Raw genomic sequence first — 20,343 nt, 5'->3', positions numbered from 1 at the left:
TGTTTTTCTCATGGAAATGAAATGTTCTATTTGCTGATGCTGATAATAATCATAATAAGTTTATACTTAACTTTTACTGGTTAAGTGTGAATGTTGTTCGAGCAAACAAACACACAAACAAAAATCGCACCTAAAAAACAAATATTTTTTTTAACACTGGTCATGAAAAAGCAATTACAAATTATCTATTTTATAATAACAATATAAATATAGTAAATATATGCATGAAAATCTTCAAAGGATCTAAATAATCTGATGAGATCTTAATAAACATTACTCATAAACGAATTACAAAAGTCTTTATTTTATATTAACAAAATATATAGTATTACATATAAAAGATAGAAACAGTAATCTTCAAATAATCCAGAAGCAGATCTGAACGTTTTCTTATTAAACATCGGTCATAAAAAACAATTACAAATTATTTATTTTATATTAACAAAATAAATATATGGAAAAACAGATTGATTTATTTTGTTAATAATATTATATATAAACAATATAAATGCTGATCTTCAAATAATCTGAACATTTATGTAAACACTGGTCATAAACAAAATCCAGTGATTACAGAAGAGCTGATTAGATATTAAAAACATATATCCATACGTGAACAGTGTTAGTGATCTGAGTGCTGGATTAGGCGTTTGTGTAATGAATATGCATAAACTGAAGCAGAGTGTGTGTGTGTGTGTGTGTGTGTGTGTGTGTGTGTGTGTGTGTGTGTGTGTGACTGATTGTTCATGTGAACTTCTTAATGAAGCGCAGTTTGAGGTATGCGATGCAGAGGAAGATGAAGGTCATGATTCCCAGAGCCAGATGATTCTGCCATAAACCCCAGGCTGAGTAGTCGATGCCCTGCTCCTGAAGAAACTCCTCGCCGGAGGAACACCTGCCACAATATACATACACACACACACACATTTACTGACTAGCTTTAACACTGCGCGTACACAGCTAAAACATTACATAATCATTCATTAAAATCAATATCTAACTCAATTTCAAAAACAAAATAAAGTTGAATGCGTGCTGAGAAATAAAAAAACATATTTTAAAGTTGCGTTTTGAGAAAAAAACAAGTTTATGTGTTGACAAACTGATTTTAAGATGTAATAAACTCGTTTCCTTTTGAGAAAGTTTAGAAAAACAAAAAACTTCTTACATTCCAAGAAAAAGTGTGGGAGAAAAGCAGCATTTAATTAAATGCATTTAAAAAGTCGTGTTTTGAATGAAAGAATGTAAAATTTCAGGAAAACTTTTTTTTTTTTTCTCAGAAAAAATGATCAATTTTGAGAGATCATGTTTTCAAGAAATAAACTATTTGATTTAAAAATGTGTGCTGAAAAAAAAATACTAAAATTTGGAGTAAAGTTGAGTTTCCAAAAATAAGAAGTTTCTAAAAAAAAAAAAAAAATTGAATGAAAATTTAGGTTTATTCTCAAAAACATTCAACCTTTTTCTTGAAAAAAGCTTTTTTTCTAATTGACTTTATTCTCAAATTTTCAGTTAATTCTCAGCATTTAATTTCAAATGTTTTAAGTTTTTATTCAAGCACAACTTTAATCTTGAAATTGAATGTTTAAAGTTAAAAATTCTTGAAAACTGTTTTTTTCTCTCTCAAAACAATGAATTCATTCTCAAAATTAAAAAAAGCAATAAAACATTCTCCAAATTTGAGTTTATGCTCATCAGAATTAAAAAAGTTAATATTCTTTCTCAAAACACGGTTTTGTACTGTTTAAGCATAAGTTGAATTTTTCTTGAAATTTTACACTTTTTAAAAAAAAAAACAAACAACTGTTCTCAAAATGTAACATTTAGCCGTAATATAACTTTTACAAATTTTGTGAAGTTATTTTAAGAAAAATACACAAATATCAGAAACAACAGGTCAGGTTAAAAAAAAAAGTTCTACTTGTGCCTTCACAATAAATGTGTAACATTTCAAGATTAACGTCGTTTTCTGAGAACAATTTTCCAATAAAAGGCTGAAAATAAAGTAATTTTAAGAATAAAGTCAATGTTTGGAAAAAGCGTTAAAAAAGTTAAATGCTTGTGTAAAAAATAAACATGAAATGTATTGTTCTTAACACACAACACCAGCTTTTATTCTTAAAATTGTAAAAAAAAAAAAAAAAAAAAATTTGTTGAAATTAAAGTTTATTCTAAACATTAAAGTTTTTTTCTCAAAACGACAACTTTATTTTTAAAACGTTATTCTCAAAACCTAACAAGGAAACTTAACTGGAGTTCAGAAAAACACGTTCAATTTTGAAAATAAAAGAAAAGAACTAAACGTTTTACATTTCAAGATAATGTTCACCTTGTGTTCAGAATAAACGCAAAGTTTTGAAAAAAGAAGAAATTTTTTTAAATAAGATGTTAAAGTTAAGATTTGTGGAAAAAAAAACTTGTTACATTTTTATATTAGAGTTAAAAAAACTCATTAAATTGACAGAATAAAGTCGTGGTGTTTCAAGAAATGAAAACTTTGCATTTTTGCGTCACAGAAAGAAATTCCAGATAAAACGTTTCATGAATGAATAAAATAAATGAATAATTTCACATTTTGAAAATAGTCATGATTCTGGGAAGAAAACCTGTATTTAAAAAAAAATTAAGAAACGCTCAGTGCTGCCAACATAGCAGTTTAGTTGCTAGATTTAGCAACTTTTCATACGACCCTAGCAACTATTTTTCAAAAAAGCACATAGCAACAAATTCAGCGATTTTTAACATTCGTTTGGTTACTTCTAGCAATTTTTAAAAGTGACTCAAAAGAGCAGCGGCTGCAGGCTTCACTACAGTAAAATGCTAGCTCAGATTGTTTTCTTAACAGTTAATTCACTGATATTTGTTAACACGTATAATTGCTGGTAATTTAGTTAGCAATAAACTGAAATAGTGCTATTACTTTTGTCACTTTCACAAATGTGTTATTTTAAGTACACAAGCTGTGATTGTTAAAAAGGATGTAGCTGTTCACGATCAGTGTTATATTCAAAAATAAAAAAATCGTATCAAAAAGTGTCTGTATTTTACAAATAGTCAACTCTATTTTCATACACGTCTAAATGGACATATTTCAAATAATGTTTTTGTGAGAGGGCCAGTCAGTTTGGGAAAACATGAATTATTTTGTATACTACATAAAGATAAAGTTTTGAGTTGTGATTACGCAGTGACCTCATCATCACGCAAAGTAATACATTAATAAGAACCTATTTATTGTGCATCTGGATTTAATGTTTACATAAAATATAATACACAGCACCTCAGAGAGTAGAGACATGACGGCTTAAGCTTATGTCAGATACTATGTGATGACATCACTGATATGCAAATTAGTACGTGACGTCATCTGGCAACATTTAGCTACTTTTGGGCAGGCTTTAGCTACCTTTCATTGGAAATAGTTAGCAACACTGGAAATGCTTTCAATTTTCTGAATAAAGCCATGAGTGGAGGAAAAACACGCTACATTTTAAGAACAAAAAAGGTTAAATGTACATATGTCATAATGACCAAAAAAGGGAAGACGGAAGTTTTACACCACATTTACACAACACAGACGGCTTCTTTTATAACTAACATTTGAGAAAAATACAAACACTTTAATGAACCTGATCATTTACTAGAGCCGCTTAATAAACAAGAGCACAGAAATCAGGGTGCATATTTGACATGTTCATAATGTAGGAGACACTCAGACTTCATTATAACACACACACACACAAACACACAAACACACACACACATCATAATACAGTTTATTTTTCACTCACACACTGCCGCTGTTGTTCCTGTTGTCACAGAAGAAGAGACCTGTAAACTCGTTTATCTGCAGAGCCTGAGAAACACACACACACACACATTACAGATGTGATTCATTCATTCATTTTTTTTTCAGCTCAGTCTCTTTAATAATCAGGGGTCACCACAGTGGAATGAACCACCAACTATTTCAGCATAAGTTTTACACAGCGGATGCTATTCCAGCTGCAACCCAGTACTGGGAAACACCCATACACACTCATTCTCTCTCACACACACACACACACACACACACACACACACACACACATACACTAGGGCCAGTGTAGTTGATCAGTTCCCCTATAGCACATGTGTTTGGACTGTGGGGGACACCGGAGCACCCGGAGGAAACCCACGCCAACACGGGGAGAACATGCAAACTCCACACAGAAACACCAACTGACCCAGCCGAGACTCAAACCAGCACACTGAGTGCTGTGAGGTGATCGTGCTACCCACTACGACACCGTGACGCCCCACAGATGTGATATAAAATAATAAATAATAATATTAACAAGTGTACATTATTATAGAAATGCAAACTGATGAACTCTACTGACACACTTCATAAAACACACATAAAGCCATGTACTACTGAAATAAAGTCTTCTGTGTCTCAGATGGATTGTGTGTGTATGTGTGAGAGTGTGCATCTATGTGGGACTGTGCGTGAGTGTAAGTGTGGATGTGAGTGTGTGTGAGACTCACAGAGAGGCCGTATCGAGGAATACTGAAGTACTTCAACCAGTTTAACCAGGTAGCAACACTGGGCAGATTCACCAGCAGACCAGAGAAGATCTGGGAACACACAAACACACACAGACACACACACACACACACACATTATAAATTGATTATTTAGTGTATATTGTTAATTTGTGGCACAATTATACCAATGTTTCTTTGATTTAATGAATATTTTTGCATTCATTTTTATATGTATTTATGATTTTATTAAATAAGAACTTTAAAAATGACAATACTGAAGTCAGTTTTTTGCCAATAAATTTATAATAAATCAAATAAATGCAGTCATAATCAGAAAATAATTAATTATGGCCATTAAATTGAGAAATAAATGAAATACATAAAAAAATTGTAATGCATTAAATATTAATATTAAAATGAAAATAGCATTTCCTTTTTGTTGTCCTGCAGTTAGCAGTGCTTTTGTCAGAATAAAATGTGCTCATGCATGTGTGTGTGTGTGTGTGTGTGTGTGTGTGCATGCTGCTGACCATCATGAAGACAAAGCTGATGGTCATGAAGATGTTAGCGATGGCTACGACCGTCTGATCAGCAGAGATGGCTAGAGTCATGGCGGTGGCTGTATACGACACCATGATGATGGAGAACAGGAAGATGAAGAAAGCCTCAGCCGCCGGCTTCAGTCCTGCACACACACACACACATCATAATTACAGAGAAGCTATCCTAAAATTATTCAGTCTCATTGCCATATTTGGAAAATTGATGCATCTAAAATAAGTATGGTTATCAGTTTTTGAATTGGTATCAGCACTGGTATTGATATCAGTATCGATATTGGTGTCATTATTCGTATCGGTATCAGTTTTATATTAATATTGGTATTGGTATTGTATAGAATTCAGTACTTGTATTGGTGTTTATTGGTATCATTTTGGTATCCGCATCCTTATCAGTAACAGTTTTAGTATTTATACTGATGTTGGAATTGGTATCGTGTAGGATACAGTATTTGTGTTTGTATTTATATTGATATCGGTTTGGTATCAGCATCCTTATCAGTAATAGTTTTTTAGTATTTTTACAGATATCGGTATTGGTATCATATAGGATTCAGTATTTGTGTTGGTATTTACATTGGTATCAGTTTGGTATCAGCATCCTTACCAGTATTAGTATCAGTATTTATATCGATATCGGTATTGTATGGGAATCAGTATTTGTATTGGTATTTATATCGGTATCGGTATTTGTATCACGTAGGATTCAGTATTTGTATTGTTTTTTTTATTCGTATTGGTTTGGTATCAGCAACCTTATCAGTACTAGTATCAGTATTTATACCGATATCAGTATTAGTATCATGTAGGATTCAGTATTTGTATTGTTTTTAGTTTTTTTTATTCATATTGGTTTGGTATCAGCAACCTTATCAGTACTAGTATCAGTATTTATACAGATATTGGTATTGTTTTGCTATGTTTGCTAAGTGTTTGTATCAGTATGAATACCATTACCGATACAAACACTGATAGCAGAACAATACCAATACCATGATTAGTGCTGTTTTATTGAAATATTGGTACATAATACTGATACCATTACTGATCAGAATAATAATATTAAACCTTAACCATTATTACTGCTGATACAAATACTGAATAAAATACAATACCAAAAACAATATTGGTATTATATTGGTATCCTTATCAGTATTTGTATCAGTATCTGTATTTATACTGATATCGGTTTGGTATTGTTTTGCTATCAGTATTGGTATTGGTATCAGTATTTGTATTAATAATTGTATTTATCTTGATATTATTAAATTGGTATCAGTATTTTTATCTGTATTGATATCGATATCTGTATTCTTATCCATATTGGTAGTGGTATTTGTATTAACCCTTGTATTGTTATCAGTATTAATATCGGTACTGGTATAATTATTTGTCTCTGCGTTTATACTGATATCAGTAATGGTATTGTTTTGCTATCAGTATTGGTATCGGTTTTAATATTGGTATTGAGTTTGGTATAGATATCGGTAATGATATCAGCATTCTTATGAGCATGGGTACTAGTTTCAGTTTTTGTATCGGTATTTGTATTAGTGTTGATATCGGTATTGGCATTAGTATTTTTATGAGTATTGCTATCAATATCTGTATTCCTATCTACATTGTTAGTGGTATGTGTATTGGTCTCTGTATTGATATTGGTATTGATATCCTTATTAGCATTGGTGTCAGTTTTTTTATTGATATCAGTATTGGTATAATATTGGTATCAGTATCCTTATCAGTATTAAGTATTTTATGATTATTTATGTCAATATTGGTTTTATGGTATATATCAGTATTAGTATCGGTATTAGTATCTGTATAAGTATTGGTATTAGAATAAGTATCAGGTATCTGTACTATGAAAAAAAGTGTATGTGCATCTCTTTTCAGAACTAAAGTGAGAATTATTGAATGTGTCTGAATAATGTTGGTTTGATGGTGTGATAAATATGGAATAAGGATTGTGTTATTCTCTGACCGATCATAAAGTAAGCCACGCAGCTGAAGATGACCGCAGGAATGGTGCGCAGCGTCAGGATGTCGGACAGGATCTTGGACAGGAAGTAGACAGACACTCTGTAGTATCCGCTGATGTACTCATGTCTGACCAGACAAACACACAACATCTGTCAAACACACTCTACAGATGCACACGACAAAACTATTCTGTTTAGATTATAACAATAATCCTGTTAATTACGTTAACTACTAACCGTTATACATTATTATTGTTCATGTGACCTAAAATAATTCTTTAGTCTACATTAATATATTTAATCAATGCTTTTCACCAAGAAAAGAGATTAGTTTAGATAATTAACACATAATTATTCATTCAGGATGTTTAAGAGCCGTTAATGCAACTAAACCTTGTGAAAATCCTCCATTTTTATTGTATTTGAAAAACTTACACAAACAGTTTCCTCTCTGCGATGAAGAGTTCAGCTGCTGAAACAGAGCTAAAGCACTGATTAGTGGTGATGAAGAACAGAGCCCCCATCCTGAAACACACACACACACACAACCATACGTAAATATATATAGTTAAAGTCAGAATTATTCACCCCCCCTGTTTATTTTTCCCCCTTTTTCTGTGTAACGGAGAGCAGATTTCTCCAACACCAATCATAATAGTGTTAATAACTCATCTCTAATAACTGATTTGTTTTCTCTTCTCCATGAAGACAGCACATAATATTAGACTAGATATCCGCTTGTTAAGTGGTGACGTGTTGGTGACGTATGTAATACTGTTTCCGGGTCTAAGCTGCCATTCATTTGAGTGGAGAAATCATTCGTTTATGATCACGTTTTATTCCTATCACACATTAAAGTTAATTTTATATAAAATCATAGTGTACACAACAATCTCTGGGCTTGCTGCATAACAAATACCAAAAATTTAACAATTTATAAAAAATTTATCACTTTCTGGCCATCGGATATTAAGCATGGATATATATACTGCCATCGTGATTTTCGAAAGTATTAAATCGCTTTGTAAACGTTTATTATTACCATTTCATGAGTCTCCCCATTCAGTTGAACAGAGCACTTGGACCCGGAAGCCGATTCGCGTGAGGTCACACTTAACAAGTGGATTCTTCAAGACACTAGTATTCAGCTTACAGTGACATGTAAAGGCTTCACTAGGGTAATTAGGGTAAAGTTAGGGTAATTAGACAAGTCATTGTATAACAGTGGTTTATTCTGGAGACAATCCAACACTAATATTGCTGAAGGGGCCAATAATATTGACCTTAACATGAGTTTAACACTATTAAACACTGCTTTTATTCTAGCCCAAATAAAACTAATAAGACTTTCTCCAGAAGAACAAATATTACAGGAAATACTGTAAAAAAAACACACATATAGACATATACACAAACACACATATATATATATACACACAGAGACACAGACACACATATATACCAACACACATACAGGTACACACAGTTCTACGTTTACAAAGACACAGACACATGCACACACACACAAACTTGCATGCATTCACACAAACACACACGCATGCACACACGCACGCGCACACACACACACACACACACCTGTTCTGAATTCCGCTTGAATTCTCCGCCACTCCAAAGAATATGGCTCCAACCACCAGAGCCAGAAAAATCATCACACCAATCTGCACATTAATACACAAATATGAGCTTTTAAATAAACACACACACACGTCAGCTTGTGCATATAGAGCTGATGTCAGAATTATCAGTCCTTAGGGCTGGGCGATGTCAACCAATTTGGCATTGTATGATGTATAATGTGAAACATGGCGATGGACGATGGTGATGAACATTTTTTGCTATTTCTGCCGAACATTTTGCAAAAACATGCAGATTTATGTGGAATGATTTTAGGTGTATCATAGCTAAAAACTTAACATATAATATAAAAAAAACATTTTTAACTTGTATTTAATGTTTACAATGCAAATCCAATTAGATCCACTTCATTGGTAAACAAAGCAAGTCCACTATATATCTACTAAAAGACAGAACATATACTCTACAAACTGTATTGCAAACAAATCATGTGAACATTTTAATATTACTATGATTACATTACAATAATATTAGTGAAATTAGTTTAAAAACTGAATGAAGATAAATTTACACAAGCAAATACAGACTCAATGATGGGCTAAAAATGTGTGGAAATCTGCGGATTTCTGCGCACACAGATTGCGTGTGGGCCTACACATAACCTAATTCAATTCAGCTTTATTTGTATAGCGCTTTTACAATGTAGATTGTGTCAAAGCAGCTTCACATAAATGGTCATAGTAACTAATCATAAATCAATGAAGATAAGGGACACACAAACGGCCTGTCAATCACTTTTCCTGCAGGACTCTGGCATGAATAGGCAGAGTGATCTGTGCCCTTATAATGGCGTCCTTAAACTAGTCTGGTAAAAAAGGTGCAGAAACAGCAACATGCCAACAGTGTCTGAGGTTTACACTAAAATGACTGAGTACAAGAGTCAGGGCCGGATTAACCAATGGGCCTTATGGGCACAGGCCCAGGGGCTCGTGCGCACTAGGGGCCCCTGCGAGGGGGGAGAAAAAAAAAGACTATTTCGGAGTGTCTTTTTAGGCTAATTGCAAATGGCGCATGTAATAAGCTAATAATAAGCTATTCACAGCTTGCGCACATCGATGTCTGATTGACAGAGACAAGAGGAGTAAAGAGCGAGCCAGCTATACAGCCTGAGTGGCGCACCTCGTAAAGCGCACAGCAACACCTTTTGACGAGATTGACCATCAACTCGGTTTGAATCCACCATCTGTTGAACTCGTGCTACTTTTTTCCACTACATATCAGATTGGAAACATATTTATTTTTAACAGGAAGGAAACATATAATTTGCTTTATAAGTTTGTAAAAGCAATACCCTTTAAAAAAAAATTATATACATTAATTATATACATTAGGGGTGTAACGATTTATCGTTGTACGATTTATTGCGATGCAAAAATGTCACAATATGCATCGTGGCGTTATGACGATTTGATTACGATATGACGTCCGTTTTCTCTTATTAGTTGAGCTGTTTGCACGTGAGCTGCGTTCCACCTGCTGTCGCAAGTTAGCAGACCAAGATGAGTGGAGCTGAAATAGAGGATGGCCCATCCTCTCAAAATCAGACGTCTGGCAACATTTGGGTTGTCCAGTCATTGCTTTAGACTCGTCCGCTTTTTGACACGCATACTGGGTCAAACATCCTAAGTTTTAAAGTCTTCACAGTGATTTACATACTTTGCACAGCGACAGGGATACCTCCTAATGGTGTTGAAAGAGTCACATACTGTATTTATAAGGTACAATTCACCCTAAAATATCATTCTGTCTTCATATAATGTTCCCGCCTCAAAATCACACATGACGTGAGCTGACCGTGAGCTGTTACTACAGAGGGCGGACTTTGATAGACGCGCGCATATGGCAAGCCGTTTTAGCATTTAAACCTTTGTTCTGACTATCCATAAATATATTTAGAGATATCTCTAGTTATATTTTGACTAATCATAATTATAATTCGACTAGTCAGAATGACAATTAGAGATATCTGCAATTACAATTGTACTAGTACGAAATCAGATTGGAGATATCTGCAAATATATTATGACTAGTCATATTCCTCCATTGACTTCCATTGAAAAATATTTGCAGATATCTCTAAATGAGTTTTAACTAGTCACAATTGTAATTAGAGATATCTCCAAATGAATTTAATTAAATATGAATTAAATACCTGGAAATGTGGATTTTTTTTTTGCACACACAAAAAACGCAAGTGACCAAGCAAAGCCTTAAGCTCTTACTGTTAAATTCAATTGAATAAAAAGCTTATTTTTTTGCACCTTTACTTAATTTTGTCTCTGTCATTTCAATAATATTCTTAAGAAGTTTTTAAATTGTTTTATTATCCAGAGACAGGCCTGTTTCATTTATTTTCTTAAAGAAGGTTCAGTTTAACAAGTTGAAACAAAAGAAATACATAAAAAATAGTTTACTTGGTAAAATTTGCATTTCAGTTTAATTTTCAATTTTTATTCAAAATATCGTGATACATATCGAATCGTGAACATTATATCGTGATACACCTCGTATCGTGAGCTGAGTGTATCGTTACACCCCTAATATACATACACTATAGTTTTACATATAATCGTTTTATTAGTATTTTTATTCAATGCTTTGAAAAATAAGCTAAATCTTTGTAGACTATAAATACATATGTACTATATATCATTTATTTAAATTTGTGGCAAACAAATTATAGATTCATTTTATTTTAAAATTATTACATTATTCTTATTTTTTTAATTCAACTATAGGGGTGCGGCTAGGTAGGGGGCCTTACAAGACAATGTGGCCAGGGGCCCCTGAGTTCTTAATCCGGGCCTGACAAAAGTGAAAGCAAAAGAGTGAAGCAGTGTGCTGAGGCTGTGACATGTTATCTGATAGATTTCAATGACGAAGAGTCGTTAGATAGAGACAAGATTAATTAAATGTCACCTTTAACAACTATAGTGAATCGCCATCCAGCGCTACATCCTTGATGAACTGTCCGACCTGCACTGCTCTCTGGGGTTTTGTGCTCAAAGCACCCGCTGACTGCTGGAGCTCAGACGAGCATGTACGCTGCAGCGCATGCCTGTGTGTATGTGTGTGGTCACATGATGTGCGTTTCTGCTCAGGGGCTGTTCAGAAATGCTAAGCGAAACGCCAATGTGGACGTGGATTGTTTTCATTCTAAAATGCCATTTTAAAACTAAGATGTATTCGTGTAAACGGGGCCTGAGTGTGTATTTTTCGTGATCGTGATGTCTATTGGCCATCGGCAAGCTTATTAGCCCTCCAGTATATTTTCCCCAATTTCTGTTTAACAGAGAGCAGATTACTCCAACACTAAACATAACAGTGTTAATAACTCATCTCTAATAACTGGTTTATTTCCTCTTCATCATGATGACAGCACATAATATTAGACTAGATATTCTTCAAGACACTAGTGTTCAGCTTACAGTGACATGTAAAGGCTTCACTAGGGTAATTAGGGTAAAGTTAGGGTAATTAGGCAAGTCATTGTATAACAGTGGTTTATTCTGGAGACAATCCAACACTAATATTGCTGAAGGGGCCAATAATATTTACCTTAACATGAGTTTAAAACTATTAAACACTGATTTTATTCTAGCCCAAATAAAACAAATCAGACTTTCTCCAGAAGAACAAATATTAGAGGAAACACTGTCAACATTTCCTCAATCTGACAGACATCATTTGGGGAATATCTGAGAAACAATCATACATTTACAGGAGGGCGAATAATTCTGACTTCAGCTGTGTGTGTGTGTGTGTGTGTGTGTGTGTGTGTGTGTGTGTGTGTGTGTGTTAAATGTCCATGTCCTGTGCCTGTGACCTGAGCGACGGAGGTCTGTGGGTTGAGCATCAGGTTCCTGAAGGTCCTCTTGAGCACCCAGTGGAACTGATGGCAGAAGGAGGTGCTGTAGGTGATGGTTCTGGATTTGGGCCGCGTGCTGTAATCCTGACCCTGAACGATGCGCTGCAGATCAGCGTGTGTCTGCTGGAAGATGGAGCTGCGCTGATACTCCTCCACCAGACGGTCCTCGATACCCTTCAGAGACGAGCTCAGCTGATCCTGGTCTACTACTGACACACACACACACACACACACACATATAAATGTATATATATGCATGCCCACACACAAGTAAGCACTATGGGTTTCCTCCGGGTGCTCCGGTTTCCAGTCCAAACACATGCACTATAGGGGAATTGATCAACTAAACTGGCAGTAGTGTATGAGTGTGTGTGTGAATGAGTGTATATGGGTGTTTCCCAGTACTGGGTTGCGGCTGGAAGGGCATCTGCTGTGTAAAACATATGCTGAAATAGTTGGTGGTTCATTCCACTGTGGCGATCCCTGATGAATAAAGGGACTAAGCTAAAAAGAAAATGAAATAAAGTTCTGATTGTTATATATATATATATTTATACAGTGGAGTGATATAGAGCTGTAATGCGCTCTAAACCTGCCGGAACTACTTCAGCTGTGCGTCTATCTGACAATAACCAAACACCTGAGAGTGATGATCAGCCAATCAGACTCCAGCAGAACTGATGTGATCTCAGCATCATGAAGAAACAGATTAAACTGAGACTGAGGACATTTTTAAGAACAGCAACTTTTAATCTCAGAACTCTTGACTTCTCCCTCCTGACAGCAGCTATCTACCTCACCGCTCCTCAGGTATACCTGGCGAGTCAGAGAAGCGCTCAGAATGATGATGATGATGATGATGATGTGTGTGAAGGGAAGGGAAGTGTGTGTGAGATCATACCCTCTTCATAGAGCTTGTTGAGCGTCACAGCACTGGAGTCTCCATTGATCACATCCAGGAAGAAATCAGCAGGGTTATTATGAGGCTCACAGGTGTATCCTGACACACACACACACACACACATAGAGAGAGAGAGAGAGAGAGAGAGAGGCTGACATCAAGACAGATATGTGTGTGTGTTTTTGTATCTATCTAGCTGAAATGTGTGTGTGTAAGAGTATGAACAATATAATCAGTTGTGTGTGTGTGTGTGTGTGTGTGTGTGTGCATATGCATGTTCAGCTATGTGTGTATGTGTATATAATTGGTTATGTGTGTGTGTGTGTGTGTGTGTGTGTGTGTGTGTGCACTCATCTGGGGTGAAGTGTGTGTTTATGTCTGTTTAGTGTTTTGTACAGATCTGGCCGAAGTATATATTTGTGTGTGTGTGTGTGTGTGTGTGTGTGTGTGTGTTTTCATACAGATCTAACTGAAGAGTGTGTGTGTGTGTGTGTGTGTGTGTGTCTGAGTTTTACCAAACTGGCTGAAGTGTGTGTGTTAAATAATGTGTGTGTATGCTGTGTGTTTGTTTTCATACAAATCTAACTGAAGAGTGTGTGTGTGTGTGTGTGTGTGTGTGTGTGTGTGTGTGTGTGTGTGTGTGTGTTTATGTATGTTTGGTGTCTCTCTGACTGAAGAGTGTGTCTATGCCTGTTCAGATATGATGTGTGTGTGTCTAAGCTTTAGCAATCTGTTTGAAGTGTGTGTGTCTGTATCTGTGTGTGTATGGGAATGTGTGTGTAAGCGTGTTCAGCTGTGTGTGTGTTTTCATACAGATCTGACTCAAGTGCGCCTGTGTGTGTGTATACATATCTGGATGAAGTGTATCTGTGTTTACGCCTGTCCAGTTGTGTATATGTGTGTGTGTGTGTGTGTGTGTGTACCGATCTGGCTGAAGTATGAGAGTGCGTCCTGTGCCGGGCCATGGTACACCAGTTTTCCTCCCACCAGCAGCGTCAGGCTGTCGAAGAGTCGATAGATGGAGTATCTGGGCTGGTGGATGGAGAGGATGATGGTGCGCCCGTTGTTACCCATTCTGCACGCGAACACACACACACACACACACACACACACACACACACACACACACACACACACCAACAACTTAGTATCTGCAGTGCATTACATCCTAAATATATTACACGTCTGTCTGGAATACTGGATTCTGATTGGTCAGTCATCACATTATCAGGCTTGTTATTCTTATATAAGAACTACTAAATAACACAGACTCATTCAGGCACTGAGAATCACCCTCAGTGAATATGTTCATCCATACACTCACACACACTCACACACACTCATATGGGTCTGCTGCTGGTGTTTTTGACTGTTTGTCTCCATCTAGTGTCTGAATAATGCGCAGGTTAGTGTATACTCCATCAGTTGTTTCTGACTGTCTCCATCTAGTGTCTGAATAATGTGCAGGTTAGTGTATACTCCATCAGTTGTTTCTGACTGTCTCCATCTAGTGTCTGAATAATGCGCAGGTTAGTGTATACTCCATCAGCTGTTTCTGACTGTCTCCATCTAGTGTCTGAATAATGTGCAGGTTAGTGTATACTCCATCAGTTGTTTCTGACTGTCTCCATCTAGTGTCTGAATAATGTGCAGGTTAGTGTATACTCCATCAGCTGTTCCTGACTGTTTGTCTCCATCTAGTGTCTGAATAATGTGCAGGTTAGTGTATACTCCATCAGTTGTTTCTGACTGTCTCCATCTAGTGTCTGAATAATGTGCAGGTTAGTGTATACTCCATCAGCTGTTTCTGACTGTTTGTCTCCATCTAGTGGCTGAATAATGTGCAGGTTAGTGTATACTCCATCAGCTGTTTCTGACTGTTTGTCTCCATCTAGTGTCTGAATAATGTGCATGATATACTCCATCAGTTGTTTTAGTTTCTGTCAGCTTTGCATTTAATGAAAGAGTTAACAATCATATTACAGCTCAGGACAATGTTTTGTGTGTAATGTTTATGTTTAGTGGCCAACAGCTGTGTAATAAGCAGGATAAAGTACATCCAGCTGGTGGGTGTTTTCACAGAATAAAGCCTGACAGGTTTATCAGCAGCTGCTGTAGAAGACTAAAGACTTGTTTATTCTGCCAAAACAACCATCCTGGAAGTGCTTTAGCTTGTTTATTATACGGTTTCGTGCCTTATAGTTAGATTTTAATTAATTCATTAAATATCACTTGAGAAATGTTTGAAAAAAGAGTACTAATTTTGTCCTCAACTGTAAATCAAAGAATTAAAAGGTATAAAATAATTATAAAAAAATATCACTGTTTCCAAAATTGTGCAACTTTATTTTTTAGTGTTACAGAGATCGCCCCCTAGTGGAAACACTCAATTATGGAAACAGAGATGACGTAATGAAGCTTCATTTACTGAAATCAGGTGACCTCCCCCATGCTTGATTTAAGCAATTTCAAAACATTCATTTTCCTTCGGCTTACTCCCTTTATTCATCAGGGGTCGCCACAGGGGAATGACCCGCTAACTATTCTAGCATATATTTTACCCTTTCCATTGCCATTGCAAATGCCTTTCATTTGCAGCCTTTCCAGCTGCAACCCATCTCTGGGAAACACCAGACCCCACTCATTCACACACACACACACACACACATACACAATTTAGCCTACGCCAGTGGTTCTCAAACTGTGGTACGCGTACCATTAGTGGTACGCGGGCTTCCTCCTAGTGGTACGCGGAGGAACCGCTGAATAATGAAAGAAACAATTAACACTTAATCCTTTAATGCGTAATATAACATTGATGTGATCAGCATTGGCTGTTTAGTGAAGCGTACGATCACAACGCTGTGCTTAGAATGTTTATTTTAGTGCATTGTGTCATAAGCTGCTGAAAATCAGTTTCCAAAGTTTAAGAATTGATTCTGAAGCGTGATTTGACTGACATGAAAAGTAGCCAATCACAGTCGACCTTGTCTAGTTGCGTGAAACGTAAGGGCGGGACAAATGCTTTCTGTGTTGCAGAGACAGAAAAAACAACTTAAAAACAAATGTTTTGTTGGAATAATGCTTCTCGGATGTTTTCACTGTAGATATGTTCAACAGAGTAATTAAACCGCGGACATATGTCCTGCCTTTTTGATGATCTACATACACGTTTCGCTCTCCGACAGCCAGTCTGACCTGTCACTCCTCCAAACACATTCTGAATGGCGGCGCGGGAATTGCGGTATTGCGCAATTATTCATTTCTGCAAATGCGGCGAGTGCTTTATTTTAACACGAGAGCGCATTCATGTACGCAAATCGCTAAAACAGATATGCGAGCTCTTAAATATGCTTTTTTCAAATGAACTGCAAGACCTCTCATGATCGCCTGTGTGCTCAGATTGAATACAATCGCGATCTCTCCACTATTAAAGTAAACATTATTTATCTTTGCTCCTTAACTAAATTTAGTCAAAAGTATTAAAAGTTATCAAATATTTAGAATTAGATTGATGCATGATCGATGACAATGCTAATGGTCTTCTTATTTGGCTGTGTTGTGAAGTGAAACTTACTTTTAGCAAAGGTGAAATTTTTTTATTTCTTTACGACAAAAGAATATTGCTGGAAATGTTTCTGGATGAGGTATTTGTGTGATTTACACATTTAGCTGTATTCTGATCTGTCCTAAAGCATTACAGGTCAAAGCAATTCTTTGTTTCTTATTGTTTATTTATCAAAATTAACAATAAGGCTCTGAGGCTTAAAGCACTGTTTTGATAAATGTATTGTTGTCATATTTCAAATACCTCAAGTAAAATGAAGCCATTTGTTTTATTTTTTTACTGACAGTGTACTTGTATTTTTTTAAAGTTCTATTTTAGATTAAGATCAAGTGTAAAATAAAATCTACATGTGATGTACAGCTATTTAAGAAACAAATTTGCCATATTGTAAAGAAAAATAGTGTAAAATATGTAAATAAAAGGCCAAATTAAATCTTTTTACCATATACTTTAATTTAACCTTTCAAAGCTTGAAAATATCGTTTATAAAAATGGGCAAAAAGTGTCTCTATGGCCTTAAAGATTATGTGGTAGTTTTGCCAGTGCTATTGAAAAAGATTAATTGTCATGAAAGGAAAACTCGACCATACTTCCTTTGTTAGTACAAATTCCTATACATGTAGCTTTGGATTTAAGCAATTAAACCATTCAATCAGGTTTAAACTTAAAAAAAGTGATTTCATAATGAAAATCTGATTTTTTTTTTTCAAAAGTAACCAACTAGTACTTTTTAAAAGAGTACTTTGTACTTTTACCTAATATTAGTATTATTTACTAACATTTTTGTTATTTTAGCAGTGTAATAGTACTTGAGAAAGATTTCACAAGCATTTAATGCAGGTTTATTATATTATTAATATATGATTCATAAATATTATTATTAAGTGTTTTTATTTGTATCTATTCATATGCAATGTTTTATGGGTTGCTGAGAATACATTTCAGGTCTTCAGTACATAGCATGTCAGTCTTGGAAAAAAAAATAGGTGCTGGAAAAAGTGCTTAAAATTCCTTGATTTTCATAAGGCTGTGCCTGTATGAACCCTGTCATATGTACATTTAACATATATTTCAAGATTTGTCTGAAAGTGTAGGAATATGACATATAGCCTATATTCATAAGGTCCAAGCAACATGTCCAGCTTTTGATGAATAGGCTACTATGAATACTTTAGATTTAAGTACAGCAGTTTTCCTTTTACTTTTTATCTTTTTACTTTTTTTCATTTTTAATGAACTTTTAAAAGCATATTTTAACTAAAACTTTTTTTTTATCTGCAAGCACAGTTAATGTTCAGACTATTTCAAATGTTTAAAGTGATTGACAATAATACATATTCTTAATAATAGGAATTAATTTGCATCATTTTTAAACTGTGCACACCTGTAGCTGCTTAATTAGGCCTACGACGCTATTTTTTAATACTGGTTAAAAAATAGCATCGTAAGGTGGTACTTGGAGAGACAATTTTTTTCTAAGGTGGTACTTGGTGAAAAAAGTTTGAGAACCACTGGCCTACGCAATTCCCCTATAGCGCATGTGTTTGGACTGTGGGGGAAACTGGAGCACCCAGAGGAAACCCACGCCAACACGAGGAGAACATGCAAACTCCACACAGAAACACCAACTGACCCAGCCAGCAACCTTCTTGCTAACCACTGAGCCACTGTGCTACCTTAATTTCAAAACAACAATTTAATAAAAGTTTGTAAAAGTGTGAACGCACTTCTTCAGCAGCATTAGCACAGAGTTAGCAGTGCTAGCGTCCAGACCGGTCGTGGGTTCATCCAGAAACAGCACCGGCGGATCGATAATCAGCTCCATACCGATGTTCGTCCTCTTCCGCTCGCCACCTGAAACTCCACGAATCAGCTGCGTCCCCACCTTTACAAAAAGCCAATCACAGCACAGCTCAGTCCAAACAGCCAATCACAGCACAGCTCAGTCCAAACAGCCAATCACAGCACAGCTCGGTCTAAGCAGCCAATCACAGCACAGCTCACAACTCATTAGACCCAACACTATAATGAGCGAATATTTGTAACATTAAGTGAGAATTTGTAAACAGTAAGAGTGAGTAGTGTGTGTGTGTGTGTGTGTGTGTGTGTGTGTTTTACCCGTGAGTCTGCCACTTTGCTCAGGCCCAGCTCCTGGATCAGTCTCTCCACCTTCTCGTCTTTTTCTCTCTGTTTGATGGATTTCGGGAGGCGTAAAGCAGCAGAGAAACGCAGATTCTCACGCACCGTCAGCGTCCCCATCACTACATCATCCTGACACACACACACACAAATAAACAAATGCACACACATACAAAACCACATAAGTAAACACAACTAAATACGCACACACATGCACACACACACACGCATACAAACAAACGCATGCATGCACGCACACGCACACACAAAACCACATGCGCGCGCACACACAAACATACAATCAAATACGCACACACAGACATGCAGACACAGACACACAAACACACACACAACCATACACACAGATGCCTAAACACAAATACCCAACCACAAAAACACACACACACACATATACGCGCATGCACACACAAACAAACACACACATACACACACACACACACACAAATGCACACACAACCACACAAATGCACACACACACACACACACACACACACACAAATGCACACACAACCACACAAATGCACACACACACACACACACACACACACAACCACACAAATGCACACACACACACACACACAAAAAAACACATATACACACACACGAATGCACACACCCATAAACACACATGCAGACATACACACACACACACACACACACACACAACCACACGAATGCACACACACACACACAAACACACACACACCAGCAGCAGCAGCACCACACTCTCTCCTTCCTTCTTTGTGTGTGTATGTGTGTGTGTGTGTGTGTGTGTGTGTGTGTGTGTGTGTGTGTGTGTGTGAGCGTTTGTGTGTGTACCTGCACTACATATCCAGACAGACACTTGAAGTTTGGAGGCTGTGGTGCTCCGTCTATCAGCACCTCTCCTGACAGACCAGCGGGATCTTTACGAGCCGCCAGAACATCCAGAAACCTGCACAACACACACACACACACACACACACTATTAGAGAAAACCCACCGATACAGAAAACACTGTTATACTGGATGAATGGATGGATGGAGAGAGAGAGACAGACTAACAAATGGATGGACAGATGGAAAAACAGATACAGGGATGGATGGATGGATGGATGGATGGCTGGACGGATGGACAA

General features: G+C 36.2%; 1 protein-coding gene and 1 long non-coding RNA gene across 9 annotated transcripts in view; one reads left to right on the top strand and one right to left on the bottom strand.

The window, feature by feature from the left end:
• Positions 1-282: 282 nt before the first annotated feature.
• abcg2a (ATP-binding cassette, sub-family G (WHITE), member 2a) overlaps positions 283-20,343 on the bottom strand; it is a 31,851-nt gene continuing 11,790 nt past the window's right edge. For 3 of the 8 annotated variants that reach the window (XM_087306178.1, XM_087306174.1, XM_087306180.1), the window contains exons 4-16: positions 20,045-20,159; positions 19,184-19,336; positions 18,793-18,950; positions 14,421-14,572; positions 13,498-13,596; positions 12,555-12,805; positions 8,669-8,751; positions 7,508-7,597; positions 7,075-7,199; positions 5,061-5,215; positions 4,531-4,620; positions 3,792-3,856; positions 283-895 (exon numbers count right to left, since the gene is read on the bottom strand). In XM_087306178.1, the coding sequence (XP_087162304.1) occupies positions 745-895; positions 3,792-3,856; positions 4,531-4,620; positions 5,061-5,215; positions 7,075-7,199; positions 7,508-7,597; positions 8,669-8,751; positions 12,555-12,805; positions 13,498-13,596; positions 14,421-14,572; positions 18,793-18,950; positions 19,184-19,336; positions 20,045-20,159 (1,687 nt within the window). In that variant the 3' untranslated portion in view covers positions 283-744. 8 annotated transcript variants of the gene reach the window in all.
• On the top strand, positions 5,464-12,386 carry LOC147838303 (uncharacterized). The gene is made up of 4 exons (XR_015524194.1): positions 5,464-5,658; positions 5,801-6,751; positions 6,843-7,729; positions 12,054-12,386. It is a non-coding gene; the product is annotated as an uncharacterized LOC147838303 (long non-coding RNA).

The sequence above is a fragment of the Danio rerio genome, chromosome 23 (genome assembly GCF_052040795.2).
Source record: "Danio rerio strain M-AB ecotype USA chromosome 23, GRCz13ab, whole genome shotgun sequence".
Lineage (NCBI taxonomy): Eukaryota > Metazoa > Chordata > Actinopteri > Cypriniformes > Danionidae > Danio > Danio rerio.
This window is presented reverse-complemented; position numbering and strand designations above follow the sequence as displayed.